The 25,087-nt window shown below is 40.1% G+C and overlaps 1 protein-coding gene across 1 annotated transcript in view; it reads right to left on the bottom strand.

The window, feature by feature from the left end:
• The window catches only part of PTPRN2 (protein tyrosine phosphatase receptor type N2), a 1,178,570-nt gene that overhangs the window by 1,010,776 nt on the left and 142,707 nt on the right, over window positions 1-25,087 (bottom strand). Inside the window, exon 2 of the mRNA XM_069729718.1 lies at window positions 2,555-2,605. Within this exon, the coding sequence (XP_069585819.1) occupies window positions 2,555-2,605 (51 nt within the window). The remainder of the gene's footprint in view (window positions 1-2,554; window positions 2,606-25,087) is intronic.

Genomic DNA, 25,087 nt, shown 5'->3' with positions numbered 1-25,087 from the left:
CTTGTAACAACTCTGGTAGAAAGAATAGACAGGCACTCGCCATCCACATGCAATACTTTCTCCTTTATTGGCTTAAATCTATAAAAGTGATGTAAACAGGCATTGTCATCACTGCAGCCTTTCCATTGATGAAAGTATACATTGGCTCAGTGGTCAGCATTGTTGCTCAGCAGCGCTGAGGTCTAGTGATGAGCGGACGTGCTCGAATAAGGAGTTATCCGGGTACTAACCGAGTATCTTAGGAGTGCTCGAAAAATATGTTCGAGACCAGGCGCCTGCATGACTCGCGGCTGTTAGACAGCAGCAACTCATGCATGGATTGTCTGTTTGTTTGGCAAAACCTGCATGTGTTATGGATGTCGAACAGCCGCGAGACATGCAGGGGCGGGGACTCAAAACATTTTTCGAGCACGCCCAAGACACCCGGTTAGCACCTGAGAACATGCTCGTATAACATCATATCCAAGCACGTTCGCTCATCACTACTGAGGTCTTGACATCAAGTCCGACCTAGGACATCTCCAGGGAGTTGTGTGAGTTTCCTCCGGGTTCTCCAGTTTTTTCCAACACTTATAGGGACATACTGATAATGAATTTAAATCGTGAGCCTCAATGGGGGCAATGATGATGTCTGTAAAGCGCTGTGGCGCATGATGGCGCTATATAAATGAACATGACGATATTAATACCAATCTGGGGGTTGCCATTGTGATGCTCTGTTGTAATCAGTCAGGACCGTAAGCGTTTATGGATGCCTTCAAGCAGATTTTTACTTTTTTCTTTTACAATGCTAATGACACGAGCTCTGCAGACCTCCCCAGAATCCAGGATAAATCAATTACTCGTTATCAATGGAATACATTCATATCAACCTCATAACTTCCAATATATCCATTTTTAGGACCTGCTAACACATGTATTACTTTGATAAATGAAACATACAGAATACAAATTAGGTTTGGAGTGAAACAAATCTTTCTTCCTTAGTATTAAGGATGTTACATTAGTTTTCTAATGAGAAAGGACCTATTTCCATCACTTACAATCAGAACGGAGAGACTGTAATGTAGTAAGCATAGCAAAATAATATCACATTGTTCTTTATATTAGCAAATTCTTCCAAAGAGAGAAGATTTTGGCTAACACACGTATAATTAGGCCATGCTTATGTTGCAGAAATTATGCAATTGTTCTTGTCGCTTCCAAGAAATTCTTTTCTAGGTGGACAGGAAGTGGTAGAATTTGTCTTCTGGCTTTGGTGGTTGCCAAGTAAACATAATGGATTACAGATGGCAATTTATTACAAGAGTAATTGTAAAAATAAAATAAAGGGGATACTAATTTATTTTATATTTAATGCTACTTTCCGGCTGTGCAAATGCTACAGGCTTGGATTAAACATTTCCAAAAATAGTTGGGTTGTTATATAAAAAAAAGCTACTGTGCAAAAATGGATTGGAATCTCATAGACTCCAAGGAAATGGAAAACAATCACACCTGGCTCCTACTAAAACCATAGTGAAATGCCTAAAATACTGTGCTGGCCACATCAATGTAAACCAAATTCATCACTACCTAAACCTCAGCCAACACAGAAAACCTCAGCTCCTGTAGACACATGGAAAAAAAGGGTTGTCCCTGATTCATCAAATCAATTTCACCACAATTTCTCTGAAAAGTCACAAAACTTTTGTACAAGTCGCGCAAACATTTTTGGAATTTTCATGTTAGTTTCTGCTAGCTCTACAAAATGGCCAGGGTTGGGTAGGACAGAGGTGTTGCCCCCTAGATGATCTAATTTATGACAAGCTATGGTGTTCCCTACTCAAGAAATCTTACTCCAGTCCCAGTCCCTGCACGGAGGGGCACGCCAATTGTCAGACGCTCCAGATTCAATAAGAGGAGTACAGAGCTGCATGAATCAGGAGCATCTGACGCCAGCCCAGGCCCAAATCAAGACTGGCATGAAAATGGCTGGTCTTGATGAATCAGGGCCAAAGAATAGCAAACTTTATCATCTTAGGTGGTCAACCAGCCAAGGTTCAGCTAAAACACATATTATGTGTACGGTCAGTTTAAGGATAACGTAGATGACACTAAAAGTGATCTGTAGATCAGATAAATATTATGTGTATGGTCAACTGTACACTTAGCATTGGCCACCATGATATTATAAAGGTCTACAGACAGGATAAGTCATAAAATACCGGTGAGAGAAAGTTGGGCATGCTGGGGCCCAGGCAATCTTGTGAATAGTTTTGGGTTTTCATGCCATTCACAAATGGAAAATGAACGTACGTGGGTTTTTCACAATGAAATAATCAGTGAGTGAAGATGAAAGGAGGATGAAGATGTCAAAGACTAACAAAGACAAGGTGAAAGGGGACAGAAGAAAAGCAACTCCAAGGTAATGTACATTATGACATTCAACATTATGACGCGACGTAAATATCACTGATCTTCTTGAACAGTTGCTCCATTCATAGAAAATAGATAAAAACATCTTCAGAAATAATATAATTTAAATCTGAGACTGTCCATAAAATGGACTTACCATTCAAGCACATCTCATATTGTTTGCAAAGGTCATCCTCAAATAAGCATCCTAAAATGAGAAGAAAAAAAAAAGTTAATTGGCAATGAAACTGGATAAAGGGAATAAAAGGCAGATCAGATCTTACAGTACATTGTATCGAAGTGACATATTTAACAATGACAAAACCTATTTAAATGCCATTTAGCAATATCTTAGTGAAAAGAGGGGTTCCGATGTTTAGGACGGGCTATTGAGGTTTCATTGGTCACCAAGCAGCAGGACTTATTAAGTTATACTTACATTTCGACAAATAAAGGATAACCAAAAGTGATAACCTTCATTCCTAATGAGAAGAGGAAGACCAGCAACCTGATGGCTTCATACTATAAATATGACAGTAGAGAAGACCCTGGCGGACATATCTAGGCTTGCACAAGATCGATCTTCCTATAGATCGTTCATCCATCAAGTTGCCATGGCTCAACATCGAACCAAAAGCCGTTAAATAATAATAATAATACATGTGTTGGGACTTTTTCCTGTAAGCAATGGAGGGAATTTATCAAGCCTGGTGTTTTATATGCAAGTGTTGAAATAAAAACCCACTGGAGTAAGGTGGGACAAATTCATTAAGAGACTTAAGCCTCTTAACCCCTTTACCCCCAAGGGTGGTTTGCACGTTAATGACCAGGCCAATTTTTACAATTCTGACCACTGTCCCTTTATGAGGTTATAACTCCGAAACGCTTCAACGGATCCTGGTGATTCTGACATTGTTTTCTCGTGACATATTGTACTTCATGATAGTGGTAAAATTTCTTTGATAGTACCTGCGTTTATTTGTGAAAAAAACGGAAATTTGGCGAAAATTTTGAAAATTTCGCAATTTTCAAACTTTGAATTTTTATGCAATTAAATCACAGAGATATGTCACACAAAATACTTAATAAGTAACATTTCCCACATGTCTCCTTTACATCAGCATAATTTTGGAACCAATTTTTTTTTTTGTTAGGGAGTTATAAGGGTTAAAAGTTGACCAGCAATTTCTCATTTTTACAACACCATTTTTTTTTAGGGACCACGTCTCATTTGAAGTCATTTTGAGGGGTCTATATGATAGAAAATGCCCAAGTGTGACACCATTCTAAAAACTGCACCCCTCAAGGTGCTCAAAACCACATTCAAGAAGTTTATTAACCCTTCAGGTGTTTAATAGGAATTTTTGGAATGTTTAAATAAAAATGAACATTTAACTTTTTTACACAAAAAATTTACTTCAGCTCCAATTTGTTTTATTTTACCAAGGGTAACAGGAGAAATTGGACCCAAAAAGTTGTTGTCCAATTTGTCCTGAGTACGCTGATACCCCATATGTGGCAGTAAACCACTGTTTGGGCGCATGGGAGAGCTCGGAAGGGAAGGAGCGCTATTTGACTTTTCAATGCAAAATTTACAGGAATTGAGATGGGACGCCATGTTGCGTTTGGAGAGCCACTGATGTGCCTAAACATTGAAACCCCCCACAAGTGACACCATTTTGGAAAGTAGACCCCCTAAGGAACTTATCTGGATGTGTGGTGAGCACTTTGACCCACCAAGTGCTTCACAGAAGTTTATAATGCAGAACCGTAAAAATAAAAAATCATATTTTTTCACAAAAATTATATTTTTGCCCCCAATTTTTTATTTTTCCAAGGGTAAGAGAAGAAATTGGACCTCAAAAGTTGTTGTCCAATTTGTCCTGAGTACGCTGATACCCCATATGTGGCAGTAAACCATTGTTTGGGCGCATGGGAGAGCTCGGAAGGGAAGGAGCGCAGTTTGACTTTTCAATGCAAAATTGACAGGAATTGAGATGGGACGCCATGTTGCGTTTGGAGAGCCACTGATGTGCCTAAACATTGAAACCCCCCACAAGTGACACCATTTTGGAAAGTAGACCCCCTAAGGAACTTATCTGGATGTGTGGTGAGCACTTTGACCCACCAAGGGCTTCACAGAAGTTTATAATGCAGAGCCATAAAAATAAAACAAAATTTTTTTCCCACAAAAATTATTTTTTAGCCCCCAGTTTTGTATTTTCCCTAGGGTAACAGGAGAAATTGGACCCCAAAAGTTGTTGTCCAATTTGTCCTGAGTACGCTGATACCCCATATGTGGGGGGGAACCACCGTTTGGGCGCATGGGAGGGTTCGGAAGGGAAGGAGCGCCATTTGGAATACAGACTTAGATGGAATGGTCTGCAGGCGTCACATTGCGTTTGCAGAGCCCCTAATGTACCTAAACAGTAGAAACCCCCCACAAGTGACACCATTTTGGAAAGTAGACCCCCTAAGGAACTCATCTTGATGTGTTGTGAGATCTTTGAACCCCCAAGTATTTCACTACAGTTTATAACGCAGAGCCATGCAAATAAAAAATATTTTTTTTTCCACAAAAATTATATTTTAGCCCCCAGTTTTGTATTTTTCCAAGGTTAGCAGGAGAAATTGGACCCTAAATGTTGTTGTCCAATTTGTCCTGAATACGCTGATACCCCATATGTGGGGGGAACCACCGTTTGGGCGCATGGGAGGGTTCGGAAGGGAAGGAGCGCCATTTGGAATGCAGACTTAGATGGAATGGTCTGCAGGCGTCACATTGCGTTTGCAGAGCCCCTAATGTACCTAAACAGTAGAAACCCCCACAAGTAACACCATTTTGGAAAGTAGACCCCCTAAGGAACTCATCTTGATGTGTTGTGAGAGCTTTGAACCCCCAAGTATTTCACTACAGTTTATAACGCAGAGCCATGCAAATAAAAAATATTTTTTTTTCCACAAAAATTATATTTTAGCCCCCAGTTTTGTATTTTTCCAAGGTTAGCAGGAGAAATTGGACCCTAAATGTTGTTGTCCAATTTGTCCTGAGTACGCTGATACCCGATATGTGGGAGGGAACCACCGTCTGGGCGCATGGGAGGGCTCGGAAGGGAAGGAGCATCATTTGGAATGCAGACTTAGATAGATTGGTCTGCAGGCGTCACATTGCGTTTGCAGAGCCCCTAATGTACCTAAACAGTAGAAACCCCCCACAAGTGACCCCATATTGGAAACTAGACCCCTCAATGAACTTATCTAGATGTGTTGTGAGAACTTTGAACCCCCAAGTGTTTCACTACAGTTTATAACGCAGAGCCGTGAAAATAAAAAATCTTTTTGTTTTCCCACAAAAATTATTTTTTAGCCCCCAGTTTTGTATTTTCCCAAGGGTAACAGGAGAAATTGGTCCACAAAAGTTGTTGTCCAATTTGTCCTGAGTACGCTGATACCCCATATGTTGGGGTAAACCCCTGTTTGGGCACACAGGAGAGCTCGGAAGGGAAGGAGCACTGTTTTACTTTTTCAACGCAGAATTGGCTGGAATTGAGATCGGACGCCATGTCGTGTTTGGAGAGCCCCTGATGTGCCGAAACAGTGGAAACCCCCCAATTATAACTGAAACCCTAATCTAAACACACCCCTAACCCTAATTCCAATGGTAACCCTAACCACACCTCTAACCCTGACACACCCCTAACCCTAATCCCAACCCTATTCCCAACTGTAAATGTAATCTAAACCCTAACCCTAACTTTAGCCCCAACCCTAACTGTAGCCCCAACCCTAGCCCTAGCCCTAGCCCTAACCCTAGCCCTAACCCTAGCCCTAACCCTAACCCTAGCCCTAACCCTAGCCCTAACCCTAGCCCTAACCCTAGCCCTAACCCTAGCCCTAACCCTAACCCTAACCCTAGCCCTAACCCTAGCCCTAACCCTAGCCCTAACCCTAGCCCTAACCCTAGCCCTAGCCCTAACCCTAGCCCTAATGGGAAAATGGAAATAAATACATTTTTTTTTATTTTTCCCTAACTAAGGGGGTGATGAAGGGGGGTTTGATTTACTTTTATAGCGAGTTTTTTAGCGGATTTTTATGATTGGCAGCCGTCACACACTGAAAGACCCTTTTTATTGCAAAAAATATTTTTTGCAATACCACATTTTGAGAGCTATAATTTTTCCATATTTTGGTCCACAGAGTCATGTGAGGTCTTGTTTTTTGCGGGACGAGTTGACGTTTTTATTGAAAACATTTTTGGGCATGTGACATTTATTTATCGCTTTTTATTCCGATTTTTGTGAGGAAGAATGACCAAAAGCCAGCTATTCATGAATTTCTATTGGGGGAGGCGTTTATACCGTTCCGCGTTTGGTAAAATTGATAAATCAGTTTTATTCTTCGGGTCAGTACGATTACAGCGATACCTCATTTATATCATTTTTTTATGGTTTGGTGCTTTTATACGATAAAAACTATTTTACAGAAAAAATAATTATTTTTGCATCGCTTTATTCTCAGGACTATAACTTTTTTATTTTTTTGCTGATGATGCTGTATGGCGGCTCTTTTTTTGCGGGACAATATGACGCTTTCAGCGGTACCATGATTATTTATATCTGTCCTTTTGATCGCGTGTTATTCCACTTTTTGTTCGGCGGTATGATAATAAAGCGTTGTTTTTTGCCTCGTTTTTTTTTTTTTTTTCTTACGGTGTTTACTGAAGGGGTTAACTAGTGGGACAGTTTTATAGGTCGGGTCGTTACGGACGCGGCGATACTAAATATGTGTACTTTTATTGGTTTTTTTTTTTTTTTTAGATGAAGAAATGTATTTATGGGAATAATATTTTTTTTTTTTTTTCATTATTTTGGAATATTTTTTTTTATTTTTTTTACACATTTGGAAAATTTTTTTTTTACTTTTTTACTTTGTCCCAGGGGGGGACATCACAGATCAGTGATCTGACAGTTTGCACAGCACTCTGTCAGATCACTGATCTGACATGCAGCGCTGCAGGCTTCACAGTGCCTGCTCTGAGCAGGCTCTGTGAAGCCACCTCCCTCCCTGCAGGACCCGGATCCGCGGCCATCTTGGATCCGGGGCTGGAGGGAGCAGGGAGGGAGGTGAGACCCTCGCAGCAACGCGATCACATCGCGTTGCTCCGGGGGTCTCAGGGAAGCCCGCAGGGAGCCCCCTCCCTGCGCGGTGCTTCCCTGCACCGCCGGCACATCGCGATCATCTTTGATCGCGGTGTGCCAGGGGTTAATGTGCCGGGGGCGGTCCGTGACCGCTCCTGGCACATAGTGCCGGATGTCAGCTGCGATAAGCAGCTGACACCCGGCCGCGATCGGCCGCGCTCCCCCCGTGAGCGCGGCCGATCGGCTATGACGTACTATCCCGTCCAGGGTCAGATAAGCCCAGGGCACCTCGACGGGATAGTACGTCTAAGGTCACAGAGGGGTTAAAGGGGTGTTCCCAAGTTTGGAAGTTATCCCTTATATGTGGGATAATCGGAATAACTTCTTAATCACTGTGGGTCTGACTTTTGAAACCCCAATGGATCTGGGTTCTGAAGTGCGCCATGTGAATGGAGCACTGGACAAACATGAGCACAGCCGCTTCAATCATTCATAATGGGACTGCGGAGATAGTCGAGCACTTCACTCTGCTGGTCTTTGTACTTACATTAGAATGAATGGAGCAGATGTGAGTATGATCGACCACCGCTCCATTTACATTGTGCTCTTCAGAACACAGTTCTTGGAATCAGTGGAGTTCCCAGTGGTTGGACCCCTGCAATCAGCAAGTTGTTTCCTATCCTAAGGATAGGGAATAACTTCCAAACTTAACAATACCCATTTAATAAAAATGGCACATCCTTGGGGTGTCGATGCAGAAGAAAATGCAGTCTATCCGGCTCAGTGCTGGAGGAGACTTCAGCTACAATTGACACCATTTCTTGCCTATGCATTATAGCACAATTGTGTGAGGGAAGGTGCTCCAGGCTGTCTGTCTGGCTCCATCCATGGTGCGCCAAGCACCTCATCTGTATATGAACTAAGAAAGGATTTTACAATAAAACTAGCCCCTGGGTTTTAAAACTAAGGGCATGAAGCTTCTGAATAGAAGATCCTGTACATGATTTTGTGCTTACGTTTTGAACAATTTTATGAGTTGGTGATCTACCATTAAACAGTTTACTGGGATATAAATGTGTGATCTTTGATTGTCTATAACCCAAACCCCAGAATATTAGTAAAAGAAAAAGGTGCAGCATTGGCGGTAGTGCAAGATCCCTTCTCTGCAGTTACCAACACAATGCCGCCTATGCCCATGTGGTCAGGTATCGTCGTGCAAGTCAGCCCTCTTGAAATGAGTGGAGCTGAAGATCAGTACCACGCACAGTCTTACAATACTGAATCCAGTATTGTGGTGACACTTTAGAGGGGATGTCTGGAACTACATATTGATGACCTGACCATTAGATATGTCATCAATATCAAATGAGTCCAACACAAGGCACCCCCACGAACCAGCTGGATATAAGCCATGTGTAATTTGGATCATAGCAGCCCCCCATATTGTTTAGTAGCCATTGATGGGTAATGCACCTTATCTCTTATTTCCATGTGTCAGACCCCCACTGATCTGATATTGATGATCTATCTAATGGATAGATCATCAATCCTTAAGTTCCCGGACAACTGCTTTAATGTTACCGCAGTCACATCCTTTTGCTAAATGTTGGTGCTACTGACAGTCGGATACTGATCACACCTTGACGGTCTATTGCACTGGTGCATATCAGATGTAGCTGGAAAATGCGTAAAACCTGCCTAACTTGGAAGAACGTGTGTTATTGACAGGGATGGGAAATAATGCAGGGGCTTTGTACCACTGGAAAAAAAATCCAAGTAGAATAAGATTTAAAGCACCAATCTGATGGGTTGTTTTTTGCTTCACCCATGAGTGGTGTCATTAATGTCTGTTCCGTGTCTGCCGTTGAATGCTTATCAGCCGCCGGCTTCTGTTTTTCCTGGGCCGCAGCCTCTGACTTGGGGTAGACAGAGGTAACAATCTCAAGCTTTATGAGATCCTTGTTCTAGGCTTGTTCTGGCCCTCATAAACTTACATTGAGTAGTGACTTCTGTCTCGCCCGGTAAACACTGGAGTGATCCGGCATAGCAAAAGACGACCGGAGTGGCGCCAAGAACAGCCAAAAAGTAAGTATATTACTACAGGCAGAGGACATGCAATAATCATACCACTCCAGGGGTGAAAAAAACAACAATGGAGTGGTGCTTTAAGGCAAAGCTTTAGAGGGTTTTTCGTCATTCTAAATGATGGTAGGCATATAGATGGGAACCGACAATCTTGACAGTCTATCCTGTGTGAATGTGCATGCAGGGAGAGCTGTCAGTCACTAGTAGGACCACCCACTTGACTCATATACATACAAACACCAGGGATTTCACTGAATAAAATACATTATACTGAACCTTTTCCCACAAACTTATATATCAGGTTCTGCTTCTGTATACCATGCTTTTCACAGATAGGACTGTATGCACAATGTGACAGGTTCTAATTAAAGAGGTCATGGCACAGCTCAGTCCCATTCACATCACACTCAGATAGTTACGACAGATCAATGTGATGACGGGTAGAAAAAACGCTTAATACATATTTAAAAGTGGCTTCTAGTGAATCTTAATTTAATTCCAGGATAATAGCAATTTTTATGAAAAAATAAATAAAAAACATAAATTCTAGACTGTATTGTTTGAGTGGAAAATGTCCAAAACTGAATAGCAAAACCGGATCAGAATTTACGTGGTAAGTCAATGGCACTGCCAAAAGTATTTTCAGCGTGCTATTAAACCTGCAGGAAATCCCTCTTCATTCTGATTTCATCATGCAAGAGTGCACATAGCGTCACAACCACAGCCTTAATTACAATAATGAGGCTTACGCATATGGAAATTCGCTAAAGGTGGGAGTGTAATGGATTTGTAATGTGCTGGGAAGACTCTCGGCATCAGCTTTATAAATAGTCCTACCTGGTGTTAATCAAAATCAATGCTAAATCATCTACTCTAGATGTCTAATCATGAATGCCCTCTTGCTTCATTTCAGGGACTGGTTTTCGTCTTGAGGAGTATTATCAAATCAACTTAGCTTCAGGGAAGTTGATTAGTTGGAAGTCGATATTAACTTCACAGAACTTGATTAGTTGGAAGTCGATATTAGCTTCATGGAAGTTGATTAGTTGGAAGTCGATATTAGCTTCATGGAAGTTGATTAGTTGGAAGTCGATATTAGCTTCACGGAAGTTGATTAGTTGGAAGTCGATATTAACTTTATGGAAGTTGGTTAGTTAGAAGTCAATATTGACTTCACTGAAGTTGATTATTTGGAAGTCGATATTAACTTTACGGAAGTTGGTTAGTTGGAAGTCGATATTAACTTCATGGAAGTTGATTAGTTGGAAGTCGATATTATCTTCACGGAAGTTGATTAGTTGGAAGTCGATATTAACTTCATGGAAGTTGATTAGTTGGAAGTCGATATTATCTTCACGGAAGTTGATTAGTTGGAAGTCGATATTAACTTTACGGAAGTTGATTAGCTGGAAGTCGATATTAACTTTACGGAAGTTGATTAGCTGGAAGTCAATATTAACTTCACAGACATTGATTAGCTGGAAGTCGATATTAACTTCACAGACATTGATTAGCTGGAAGTCGATATTAACTTCACGGAAGGTGATTAGTTGATAGTTGATATTAACGTCATGGAAAGTGATTAGTTGGAAGTCGATATTAACGTCACGGAAAGTGATTAGTTGAAAGTCGTTATTAACTTCATGGAAAGTGATTAGTTGGAAGTCGTTATTAACTTCATGGAACGTGATTAGTTGGAAGTCGATATTAACTTCAAGGAAATTGATTAGTTGGAAGTTGATGTTAACTTCAAGGAAGTTGATTAGTTGGAAGTTGATATTAACTTCACGGTAGGTGATTAGTTGGAAGTCTATATAAACTTCACGGAAGATGATTAGTTGGAAGTCGATATTAACTTCACGGAAGTTAATAAGGAAGCTTTGAGGAATAAAGAATTACTATAGGACATTGCTTCTCCATTCCATCCCTCAAGGCACCCCAAGAAGTCATGCTTTAAGGGCTTCCTAATATTACACATAATATAATGAGTGTTGCTACATTAATAACTGCTATGGATGTTCTCTCTTTAGGAAGTTCTCTAATGGTGACATGATTGAGCGCACAATCCGATCTGTGCCAAGTTTGTAAGGAACATGCTGTTGATAAGTTGATAAGTCCCAGGAGACATGTAACTGATCACGCGAGTACCGTTAGAAGGAGGCTTCTATTGGGACGAAATAAAAACGCAAAACCCTAACCCTAACTGTGACAATAGTCCTCTTAACAGGGCTGATCTCCACTGTAACAACTCTATCCACCATAAGTGCAGAGGAAAAATATAGTGAAAAATAAAAGTCAACCAATTACCTTTCATGACCTTTAATTAACGGTCATACCATAAAAGAAGTAATAATATAATAATACAAATAATAATAAAAATAACTCAAAGAAAAAATACACATACCCTCCAAAATAGACCCACCAAACAATAAATCATTGTCAAAATTCTAGTTCAGAATTTTTGCACATAAATTTTAAGCTCCATCATGTAAATTGTAAAACAGTGCAGGTTTCCACGCCTACATAAAATATGTATATCCATTGGATTAATAATGCTGAATATGGAGCACCAGAACAGACTTGCCACTCTCATTATAAAGGTCACACCACTTGTCTTACATAAAATTCCAAGAAAGCTTTCTGATCAGGAACCATATGGCAAGCAAAGGCTGCTGTCATTTCCACGGATTATTCTCACTCGCTTTAAACACATGAAAAAGCATTTGCAAATTTGGTCTCCGAATGAATAATTTATGACAGTTAAGGCCTCACTGTTATATCAACAAAGTAATTAAAATCTAACATTCGCCTAAGCTCCATGAAGGAAAATTGACTTCACATCTTGCAACACTGGAGACAAGTAATGGAAAGAGATAAAAAATTGTGAACACAAACCCTCGCTGTGTCCATGGAGGAAACATTCTGTTGTTCTCATCTGCAGAAATATTAGGCAGCATTCACACGTAAGGGGCTCTGATGGGTTGTGGACCCTGCAGCTAGATGTTACCTATGGTCACCTGTGGTTACAATACTGATTCTCTATCCTTAGGGGTCATCGATATATAACATCTCCAGGGATCAGCTGATTAAGGGGTTTTCTTCTCATCATAAATGGGGAGAATTGAAAAGCGCTTGAAAAAAACAAAGAATTTTGCAATATGTCTCTTATTAGAAATTCTCCTCGTTGTCAAAAACCGATGGATTTGTGGTTTTATTGTGTAGTGCTTGTGGCCTAGGTTACTGGCCACCTTTACAGTCTATCAGAGGTGGCCGATTTCCTAGGCAAGGGCTGAGTGGTGTTATCGCAGCTCTGAAGCTGGCCAAATGGATGAATTAAGCCAGCTTCGGTGTCCCTTGCTCCTGCAATGCTGCAGAGACAAAGCTGTCTCTGCTTACAGCATTGGAGGGGGCGTAGTTAGGGCCAGGAGCGCAACCATGCAACTGTCAATTATTCAGGAACACACCGCCCCCGGGTGTCACACACTGACAATTTATCTTCTATCCACAAGATAGGTGTTAAGTGTCTGATGACTGGGGCCTCCACAATTATAATAATAATAAATAATCTTTATTTTTATATAGCGCTAACATATTCCGCAGCGCTTTACACTTTGCACACATTATCATGGCTGTCCCCAATGGGGCTCACAATCTAAATTCCCTATCAGTATGTCTTTGGAATTATGTGAACAGAGGTCCTGTGTCTCCCATATGAATAAGAGAGTTACAAACACAGGAAATGGCTGAGTACACTTGTGTTTAAATGGGTATTCCCCTCTCCAAGATCCTATCCCAATATGCAGTAATACCTCCAAATAGAAATGTAGTATAGTTCTTCTGATTCACTATGTTGCTTACCCCATGTGCAGGGTATTGCAGTTGCTTACGACTACTAACAACTAACTGTCACTATTTGAGTGGTCGTAACCAAGGATACCTAAGCTACTGCTATGCTCTGCACATTGGGTAAACAACATAGCTAATCAGTAGAACTATACTGCATTTCTAATTGTAGGTATGTGCTAATATTATTACTAGTATTACACTTACTACATTTTGGGATATGATTTTGGAGATGGGAATACCCCTTTAAAACAAAAATATATATACAACTTACTCATAAACTTTCATTATCCAATGTCCACCCAACTCCCATTGTAAGCATGTGGGTCCCAGAAGATCCACTGCTCCACTTCCATGGCATGGTAATGGGCTGTCTAACTGTCAGTTTCAATAGCCAGGCCAGCCCCCTTCTCTGTCATCACCGATTTATAGAAAGAACTCAGGGTTATTAAATGAAATACCAGATGGCTTAAGAGTGACGTAAATTGAACTTATGAGCTCCAACACAAAATATCCAACTGGGAACGGAAACTATTACGGGTCTTCAATAAACTTGGTCTCATGTAGGACAAAGGGGGCTTTGGGGTACTTTTAGGCTGGAGCACCCAGATGCAACTGAAACCCTCATGCCCTTTGTATTTATGCCTCTGATTGCATACACAGCTAAGCAAACAGTTCTGCATCCTTTGTTTTGGACGCAACACAGAATGCTCTAATATTTCAGACCAAAGACTGGACGGGAAGTGAGAAAAACCGGCATTGATGCTAACGAAAGGAAACTGTTGGAAATTTGATTAAAAAATAAGGTAAAAAATAAAAAAATAAAATACAAAAACTGTAAGACAACATATAACAAACCCAGTTGTAAGAAAGACAAAAGATATGAGAAACCTGTGTAGATTTCAATTTTAAATACATCTAAAGATAATATTTTGCAGCTGGACAAACGCTTTAAAGTCTCCCAATGCAATGATACAAAACTGTTTGTGAAAAAACAAATACTACAGAGGGTCAAAGGAGATAATGTGTTTTCTTGGCAATGTCTTTGCTGCATGAGAAGAATCCAATAGGGATTCAGAAGAATAGATAAAGAATAGAAAGCTTAGGGAAAAAAGGGTAAGTCGGGAAGATAAAGAATAAAAGGGGAGCAGTCAAGTATCCATTGACCAAAAACAGAAACACCCTGACTTTCAAGAAAATGAATACTTCTACTATGTCACTAAAGATTCCTTTCTAAAAGAAAAAAAGAAAATAAAAAAGACACATTTGCCTGAGGCTTTAATCATCATCCCTTCTACCTCAACGTATAAAACAGGTCTTTGACATGGGTACCTTGACTTGAGGGCGGCCGTGCCTGATGTGTTCAAAAGTGTCTGTAGAGGAAGAAGCTCCAAAGTGAGCACATAAAAATATATAAATCTAATATATAACTATATAAATATATACTGTATATATAAAATCTAGAAGTAAAAAATGGGAAGCAGCACTCCAATAATTACCAAAGGTTATGGCGGACTTTATTTGGCCCACATGGCGTGATGAAAATATGTAGATATAAAATTGTATACTATCTATATGTAAAAAAAGATCATCACCATCCAATTATAGTCCCAAAACCTGGAGCAAAAGGTTGCCGCAAGATTAACCGTTTATGAAAATAAAATTAAAAAATAAATAAAAAAATATATCATGAATATTTCTTTTTTTTGTATCACGTCTTTTTCCATAATGAAGATCTTTGATGAACACATAGTATCTCGCGACAAAGTTCTTAAAATCCAATCTAAGTGTATTATCAATTTCGGATGTGGACCGTGGACGTGGCATATATCAGAATCAGGGACTTTGTGATGTTGAAAGGGATCCCGTTGTGAATGGGATCTGAACCTTTGAGTTTAACATCATCTGACAGATAAGGTAGACAAAAAGAATATTTAGCAATGAAGACCGTAAAGGCTGACTGCTGCTATGGAAACAAGATGAGACCCCAGGAACTTTTAACAAACCCTCTATCATTTTGCAGTTCATGAAAACACAAGCTCGATAAATTATTTTGAGGGTTATAAACTGAGGGTAGCAATTACGGCAATTTTCAGTACCGCTGCCTCGCTCATGATATTTTCTTTTATAAGTCGGTAATAAGCATTGGATTTGGCAGATATTTTTCTTTCATCAGTGTACAATCTACAGAGTGACCGTGGGACCAAACAAAATATGAAAACATTTCTGCACAAACTTAGTTTTGGAGGCCTTTATTCACATAGACAAAAGGGTCAATGCACATTTTATAATGATGGATAGTGGCGGTTTAGTGTCAGCCAGATGAAGACTGCCGGGATGATAGATTTGGGATATACACCACCAGTGATGGGATTTTTGAGAAGGACAGGTTAGATGATAAACAGTGTAAAAGAAAAAACTTGTCATGATTTCTTTTACTTATATATTTATGTGCTGACTTTTACAAGTTGCACAAATACAAGGGTAAAACTCGTAAGGCCAGTTTTTGGGTTCTTTTTATGCCAATTAATGAAACTTCAAGGAGAGAATCAACTGTTGGACCAGTCAAGAAACTCTTTAAGGCTTGTACACACCATGTTTGGTGGGACTGTTTGAAACTAGAGGTGTATCTAGGAGGTCAGCTCAGGGGGAGTAAAGGACATCTGAGTGGGCTCCCAGCCTGGGCAATGCATGTTTGCAACTACTGGGCAATCTAATTATAGTGTTTTATTCTACGCAACATTTTTTGTCTACTATGGCTATGACAGTCGTTGCTGGAGATCATAGTATGGCAATCAATCGTTGGAGATCGTAGTATGGCCATCAGTCATTGTTAGAGAGCGTAGTATGGCAATCAATCGTTGCTGGAGATCGTAGTATGGAAATCAGTCATTGCTGGAGATCATAGTATGGCAATCAGTCGTTGCTGGAAATTGTAGTATGGCAATCAGTCGTTGCTGGAGATCGTAGTATGGCAATCAGTCGTTGTTGGAGATCATAGTATGGCAATCAGTCGCTGTTGGAGATCGTAGTATGGCAATCAGTCGTTGCTGGAAATCGTAGTATGGCAATCAGTCGATGTTGGAGATCGTAGTATGGCAATCAGTCATTGTTAGAGATCGTAGTATGGCAATCAGTCCTTGTTGGAGATCATAGTATGGCAATCAGTCGATGTTGGAGATCGTAGTATAGCCATCAGTCATTGTTAGAGATTGTAGTATGGCAATCAGTCGTTGCTGGAGATCGTAGTATGGCAATCAGTCGTTGCTGGAGATCGTTGCTGGAAATTGTAGTATGGCAATCAGTCATTGCTGGAGATCGTAGTATGGCAATCAGTCGTTGTTGGAGATCGTAGCATGGCAATCAGTCGTTGCTGGAGATCATAGTATGGCCATCAGTCATTGTTAGAGATCGTAGTATGGCAATCAGTCGATGTTGGAGATCGTAGTATGGCAATCAGTCATTGTTAGAGATCGTAGTATGGCAATCAGTCGTTGTTGGAGATCGTAGCATGGCAATCAGTCGTTGCTGGAGATCATAGTATGGCCATCAGTCATTGTTAGAGATCGCAGTATGGCAATCAGTCGTTGCTGGAAATCGTAGTATGGCAATCAGTCGATGTTGGAGATCGTAGTATGGCAATCAGTCATTGTTAGAGATCGTAGTATGGCAATCAGTCGTTGTTGGAGATCATAGTATGGCAATCAGTCGATGTTGGAGATCGTAGTATAGCCATCAGTCATTGTTAGAGATTGTAGTATGGCAATCAGTCGTTGCTGGAGATCGTAGTATGGCAATCAGTCGTTGCTGGAGATCGTTGCTGGAAATTGTAGTATGGCAATCAGTCGTTGCTGGAGATCGTAGTATGGCAATCAGTCGTTGTTGGAGATCGTAGCATGGCAATCAGTCGTTGCTGGAGATCATAGTATGGCCATCAGTCATTGTTAGAGATCGCAGTATGGCAATCCGTCGATGTTGGAGATCGTAGCATGGCAATCAGTCATTGTTAGAGATCGTAGTATGGCAATCAGTCGTTCTTGGAGATCGTAGCATGGCAATCAGTCATTGCTGGAGATCATAGTATGGCCATCAGTCATTGTTAGAGATCGTAGTATGGCAATCAGTCGTTGCTGGAAATCGTAGTATGGCAATCAGTCGATGTTGGAGATCGTAGTATGGCAATCAGTCGATGTTGGAGATCGTAGTTTGGCAATCAGTCATTGTTAGAGATCGTAGTATGGCAATCAGTCGTTGCTGGAGATCGTAGCATGGCAATCAGTCGTTGCTGGAGATCATAGCATGGCAATCAGTCGTTGCTGGAGATTGTAGTATGGCAATCAGTCGTTGCTGGAGATCGTAGTATGGCAATCAGTCGTTGCTGGAGATTGTAGCATGGCAATCAGTCGTTGCTGGAGATTGTAGTATGGCAATCAGTCGTTGCTGGAGATCGTAGTATGGCAATCAGTGGTTGTTGGAGATCGTAGTATGGCAATCAGTCATTGCTGGAGATCATAGTATGGCAATCAGTCGTTGCTGGAGATTTGAAGACACAAAAGAGAATAGAAAAAACAAAAACACTCAGTTTGAAAAAATGTTGCAGTAATCCGCAAGTGCTAGTAAAAGATGTAAAAAACAGGGTATTTGGTTGATACGTTTTTTGCAAAAAATGTATACTAAGCTGCTCTACCAATCTTCACGGTATACCCTTATCAGAGCAGTCCTAACTAATGTATGCAATCCCTATCTGATGTATTTAAAAACCTGATCATCTGTATATAACCTGTGTGAACAGGGTTCAGAGAGGAAAAATCCATGTGTGCATACAGGGTAGAACAGCTTTTGTGCAGATAGCCCAAGAGGAGTGGTGGAACTCCCCAGTCTTGTAGACACAAGAGAACAATTATGGAAACAGGAACACATGGGCTACTTGCACAGTGAACAAGTCTGTATGATCATGTTCACACACCACCAAGAAACCTGAAGACACAAAAGAGAATAGTAAAACCAAAAACACTCAGTTTGAAAAAATGTTGCAGTAATCCGCAAGTGCTAGTAAAAGATGTAAAAAACAGGGTATTTGGTTGATACGTTTTTTGCAAAAAATGTATACTAAGCTGCTCTACCAATCTTCACGGTATACCCTTATCAGAGCAGTCCTAACTAATGTATGCAATCCCTATCTGATGTATTTAAAAACCTGATCATCTGTATATAACCTGTGTGAACAGGGTTCAGAGAGGAAAAATCCATGTGTGCATACAGGGTAGAACAGCTTTTGTGCAGATAGCCCAAGAGGAGTGGTGGAACTCCCCAGTCTTGTAGACACAAGAGAACAATTATGGAAACAGGAACACATGGGCTACTTGCACAGTGAACAAGTCTGTATGATCATGTTCACACACCACCAAGAAACCTGAAGACACAAAAGAGAATAGTAAAACCAAAAACACTCAGTTTGAAAAAATGTTGCAGTAATCCACAAGTGCTAGTAAAAGATGTAAAAAACAGGGTATTTGGTTGATACGTTTTTTGCAAAAAATGTATACTAAGCTGCTCTACCAATCTTCACGGTATACACTTATCAGAGCAGTCCTAACTAATGTATGCAATCCCTATCTGATGTATTTAAAAACCTGATCATCTGTATATAACCTGTGTGAACAGGGTTCAGAGAGGAAAAATCCATGTGTGCATACAGGGTAGAACAGCTTTTGTGCAGATAGCCCAAGAGGAGTGGTGGAACTCCCCAGTCTTGTAGACACAAGAGAACAATTATGGAAACAGGAACACATGGGCTACTTGCACAGTGAACAAGTCTGTATGATCATGTTCACACACCACCAAGAAACCTGAAGACACAAAAGAGAATAGTAAAACCAAAAACACTCAGTTTGAAAAAATGTTGCAGTAATCCGCAAGTGCTAGTAAAAAATGTAAAAAACAGGGTATTTGGTTGATACGTTTTTTGCAAAAAATGTATACTAAGCTGCTCTACCAATCTTCACGGTATACCCTTATCAGAGCAGTCCTAACTAATGTATGCAATCCCTATCTGATGTATTTAAAAACCTGATCATCTGTATATAACCTGTGTGAACAGGGTTCAGAGAGGAAAAATCCATGTGTGCATACAGGGTAGAACAGCTTTTGTGCAGATAGCCCAAGAGGAGTGGTGGAACTCCCCAGTCTTGTAGACACAAGAGAACAATTATGGAAACAGGAACACATGGGCTACTTGCACAGTGAACAAGTCTGTATGATCATGTTCACACACCACCAAGAAACCTGAAGACACAAAAGAGAATAGTAAAACCAAAAACACTCAGTTTGAAAAAATGTTGCAGTAATCCGCAAGTGCTAGTAAAAGATGTAAAAAACAGGGTATTTGGTTGATACGTTTTTTGCAAAAAATGTATACTAAGCTGCTCTACCAATCTTCACGGTATACCCTTATCAGAGCAGTCCTAACTAATGTATGCAATCCCTATCTTACATACATCAGATAGGGATTGCATACATTAGTTAGGACTGCTCTGATAAGGGTATACCGTGAAGATTGGTAGAGCAGCTTAGTATACATTTTTTGCAAAAAACGTATCAACCAAATACCCTGTTTTTTACATCTTTTACTAACACTTGCGGATTACTGCAACATTTTTTCAAACTGAGTGTTTTTGGTTTTACTATTCTCTTTTGTGTCTTCAGGTTTCTTGGTGGTGTGTGAACATGATCATACAGACTTGTTCACTGTGCAAGTAGCCCATGTGTTCCTGTTTCCATAATTGTTCTCTTGTGTCTACAAGACTGGGGAGTTCCACCACTCCTCTTGGGCTATCTGCACAAAAGCTGTTCTACCCTGTATGCACACATGGATTTTTCCTCTCTGAACCCTGTTCACACAGGTTATATACAGATGATCAGGTTTTTAAATACATCAGATAGGGATTGCATACATTAGTTAGGACTGCTCTGATAAGGGTATACCGTGAAGATTGGTAGAGCAGCTTAGTATACATTTTTTGCAAAAAACGTATCAACCAAATACCCTGTTTTTTACATCTTTTACTAGCACTTGCGGATTACTGCAACATTTTTTCAAACTGAGTGTTTTTGGTTTTACTATTCTCTTTTGTGTCTTCAGGTTTCTTGGTGGTGTGTGAACATGATCATACAGACTTGTTCACTGTGCAAGTAGCCCATGTGTTCCTGTTTCCATAATTGTTCTCTTGTGTCTACAAGACTGGGGAGTTCCACCACTCCTCTTGGGCTATCTGCACAAAAGCTGTTCTACCCTGTATGCACACATGGATTTTTCCTCTCTGAACCCTGTTCACACAGGTTATATACAGATGATCAGGTTTTTAAATACATCAGATAGGGATTGCATACATTAGTTAGGACTGCTCTGATAAGGGTATACCGTGAAGATTGGTAGAGCAGCTTAGTATACATTTTTTGCAAAAAACATATCAACCAAATACCCTGTTTTTTACATCTTTTACTAGCACTTGCGGATTACTGCAACATTTTTTCAAACTGAGTGTTTTTGGTTTTACTATTCTCTTTTGTGTCTTCAGGTTTCTTGGTGGTGTGTGAACATGATCATACAGACTTGTTCACTGTGCAAGTAGCCCATGTGTTCCTGTTTCCATAATTGTTCTCTTGTGTCTACAAGACTGGGGAGTTCCACCACTCCTCTTGGGCTATCTGCACAAAAGCTGTTCTACCCTGTATGCACACATGGATTTTTCCTCTCTGAACCCTGTTCACACAGGTTATATACAGATGATCAGGTTTTTAAATACATCAGATAGGGATTGCATACATTAGTTAGGACTGCTCTGATAAGGGTATACCGTGAAGATTGGTAGAGCAGCTTAGTATACATTTTTTGCAAAAAACGTATCAACCAAATACCCTGTTTTTTACATCTTTTACTAGCACTTGCGGATTACTGCAACATTTTTTCAAACTGAGTGTTTTTGGTTTTACTATTCTCTTTTGTGTCTTCAGGTTTCTTGGTGGTGTGTGAACATGATCATACAGACTTGTTCACTGTGCAAGTAGCCCATGTGTTCCTGTTTCCATAATTGTTCTCTTGTGTCTACAAGACTGGGGAGTTCCACCACTCCTCTTGGGCTATCTGCACAAAAGCTGTTCTACCCTGTATGCACACATGGATTTTTCCTCTCTGAACCCTGTTCACACAGGTTATATACAGATGATCAGGTTTTTAAATACATCAGATAGGGATTGCATACATTAGTTAGGACTGCTCTGATAAGGGTATACCGTGAAGATTGGTAGAGCAGCTTAGTATACATTTTTTGCAAAAAACGTATCAACCAAATACCCTGTTTTTTACATCTTTTACTAGCACTTGCGGATTACTGCAACATTTTTTCAAACTGAGTGTTTTTGGTTTTACTATTCTCTTTTGTGTCTTCAGGTTTCTTGGTGGTGTGTGAACATGATCATACAGACTTGTTCACTGTGCAAGTAGCCCATGTGTTCCTGTTTCCATAATTGTTCTCTTGTGTCTACAAGACTGGGGAGTTCCACCACTCCTCTTGGGCTATCTGCACAAAAGCTGTTCTACCCTGTATGCACACATGGATTTTTCCTCTCTGAACCCTGTTCACACAGGTTATATACAGATGATCAGGTTTTTAAATACATCAGATAGGGATTGCATACATTAGTTAGGACTGCTCTGATAAGGGTATACCGTGAAGATTGGTAGAGCAGCTAAGTATACATTTTTTGCAAAAAACGTATCAACCAAATACCCTGTTTTTTACATCTTTTACTAGCACTTTCGGATTACTGCAACATTTTTTCAAACTGAGTGTTTTTGGTTTTACTATTCTCTTTTGTGTCTTCAGGTTTCTTGGTGGTGTGTGAACATGATCATACAGACTTGTTCACTGTGCAAGTAGCCCATGTGTTCCTGTTTCCATAATTGTTCTCTTGTGTCTACAAGACTGGGGAGTTCCACCACTCCTCTTGGGCTATCTGCACAAAAGCTGTTCTACCCTGTATGCACACATGGATTTTTCCTCTCTGAACCCTGTTCACACAGGTTATATACAGATGATCAGGTTTTTAAATACATCAGATAGGGATTGCATACATTAGTTAGGACTGCTCTGATAAGGGTATACCGTGAAGATTGGTAGAGCAGCTTAGTATACATTTTTTGCAAAAAACGTATCAACCAAATACCCTGTTTTTTACATCTTTTACTAGCACTTGCGGATTACTGCAACATTTTTTCAAACTGAGTGTTTTTGGTTTTACTATTCTCTTTTGTGTCTTCAGGTTTCTTGGTGGTGTGTGAACATGATCATACAGACTTGTTCACTGTGCAAGTAGCCCATGTGTTCCTGTTTCCATAATTGTTCTCTTGTGTCTACAAGACTGGGGAGTTCCACCACTCCTCTTGGGCTATCTGCACAAAAGCTGTTCTACCCTGTATGCACACATGGATTTTTCCTCTCTGAACCCTGTTCACACAGGTTATATACAGATGATCAGGTTTTTAAATACATCAGATAGGGATTGAATACATTAGTTAGGACTGCTCTGATAAGGGTATACCGTGAAGATTGGTAGAGCAGCTTAGTATACATTTTTTGCAAAAAACGTATCAACCAAATACCCTGTTTTTTACATCTTTTACTAGCACTTGCGGATTACTGCAACATTTTTTCAAACTGAGTGTTTTTGGTTTTACTATTCTCTTTTGTGTCTTCAGGTTTCTTGGTGGTGTGTGAACATGATCATACAGACTTGTTCACTGTGCAAGTAGCCCATGTGTTCCTGTTTCCATAATTGTTCTCTTGTGTCTACAAGACTGGGGAGTTCCACCACTCCTCTTGGGCTATCTGCACAAAAGCTGTTCTACCCTGTATGCACACATGGATTTTTCCTCTCTGAACCCTGTTCACACAGGTTATATACAGATGATCAGGTTTTTAAATACATCAGATAGGGATTGCATACATTACTTAGGACTGCTCTGATAAGGGTATACCGTGAAGATTGGTAGAGCAGCTTAGTATACATTTTTTGCAAAAAACGTATCAACCAAATACCCTGTTTTTTACATCTTTTACTAGCACTTGCGGACTACTGCAACATTTTTTCAAACTGAGTGTTTTTGGTTTTACTATTCTCTTTTGTGTCTTCAGGTTTCTTGGTGGTGTGTGAACATGATCATACAGACTTGTTCACTGTGCAAGTAGCCCATGTGTTCCTGTTTCCATAATTGTTCTCTTGTGTCTACAAGACTGGGGAGTTTCACCACTCCTCTTGGGCTATCTGCACAAAAGCTGTTCTACCCTGTATGCACACATGGATTTTTCCTCTCTGAACCCTGTTCACACAGGTTATATACAGATGATCAGGTTTTTAAATACATCAGATAGGGATTGAATACATTAGTTAGGACTGCTCTGATAAGGGTATACCGTGAAGATTGGTAGAGCAGCTTAGTATACATTTTTTGCAAAAAACGTATCAACCAAATACCCTGTTTTTTACATCTTTTACTAGCACTTGCGGATTACTGCAACATTTTTGCAAACTGAGTGTTTTTGGTTTTACTATTCTCTTTTGTGTCTTCAGGTTTCTTGGTGGTGTGTGAACATGATCATACAGACTTGTTCACTGTGCAAGTAGCCCATGTGTTCCTGTTTCCATAATTGTTCTCTTGTGTCTACAAGACTGGGGAGTTCCACCACTCCTCTTGGGCTATCTGCACAAAAGCTGTTCTACCCTGTATGCACACATGGATTTTTCCTCTCTGAACCCTGTTCACACAGGTTATATACAGATGATCAGGTTTTTAAATACATCAGATAGGGATTGCATACATTAGTTAGGACTGCTCTGATAAGGGTATACCGTGAAGATTGGTAGAGCAGCTTAGTATACATTTTTTGCAAAAAACGTATCAACCAAATACCCTGTTTTTTACATCTTTTACTAGCACTTGCGGATTACTGCAACATTTTTTCAAACTGAGTGTTTTTGGTTTTACTATTCTCTTTTGTGTCTTCAGGTTTCTTGGTGGTGTGTGAACATGATCATACAGACTTGTTCACTGTGCAAGTAGCCCATGTGTTCCTGTTTCCATAATTGTTCTCTTGTGTCTACAAGACTGGGGAGTTCCACCACTCCTCTTGGGCTATCTGCACAAAAGCTGTTCTACCCTGTATGCACACATGGATTTTTCCTCTCTGAACCCTGTTCACACAGGTTATATACAGATGATCAGGTTTTTAAATACATCAGATAGGGATTGCATACATTAGTTAGGACTGCTCTGATAAGGGTATACCGTGAAGATTGGTAGAGCAGCTTAGTATACATTTTTTGCAAAAAACGTATCAACCAAATACCCTGTTTTTTACATCTTTTACTAGCACTTGCGGATTACTGCAACATTTTTTCAAACTGAGTGTTTTTGGTTTTACTATTCTCTTTTGTGTCTTCAGGTTTCTTGGTGGTGTGTGAACATGATCATACAGACTTGTTCACTGTGCAAGTAGCCCATGTGTTCCTGTTTCCATAATTGTTCTCTTGTGTCTACAAGACTGGGGAGTTCCACCACTCCTCTT

This window comes from Ranitomeya imitator, chromosome 6 (genome assembly GCF_032444005.1).
Source record: "Ranitomeya imitator isolate aRanImi1 chromosome 6, aRanImi1.pri, whole genome shotgun sequence".
Classification (NCBI taxonomy): domain Eukaryota; kingdom Metazoa; phylum Chordata; class Amphibia; order Anura; family Dendrobatidae; genus Ranitomeya; species Ranitomeya imitator.
The sequence above is the reverse complement of the archived record's forward strand: the minus strand, read 5'-3'. Positions and strand labels throughout refer to the sequence as shown.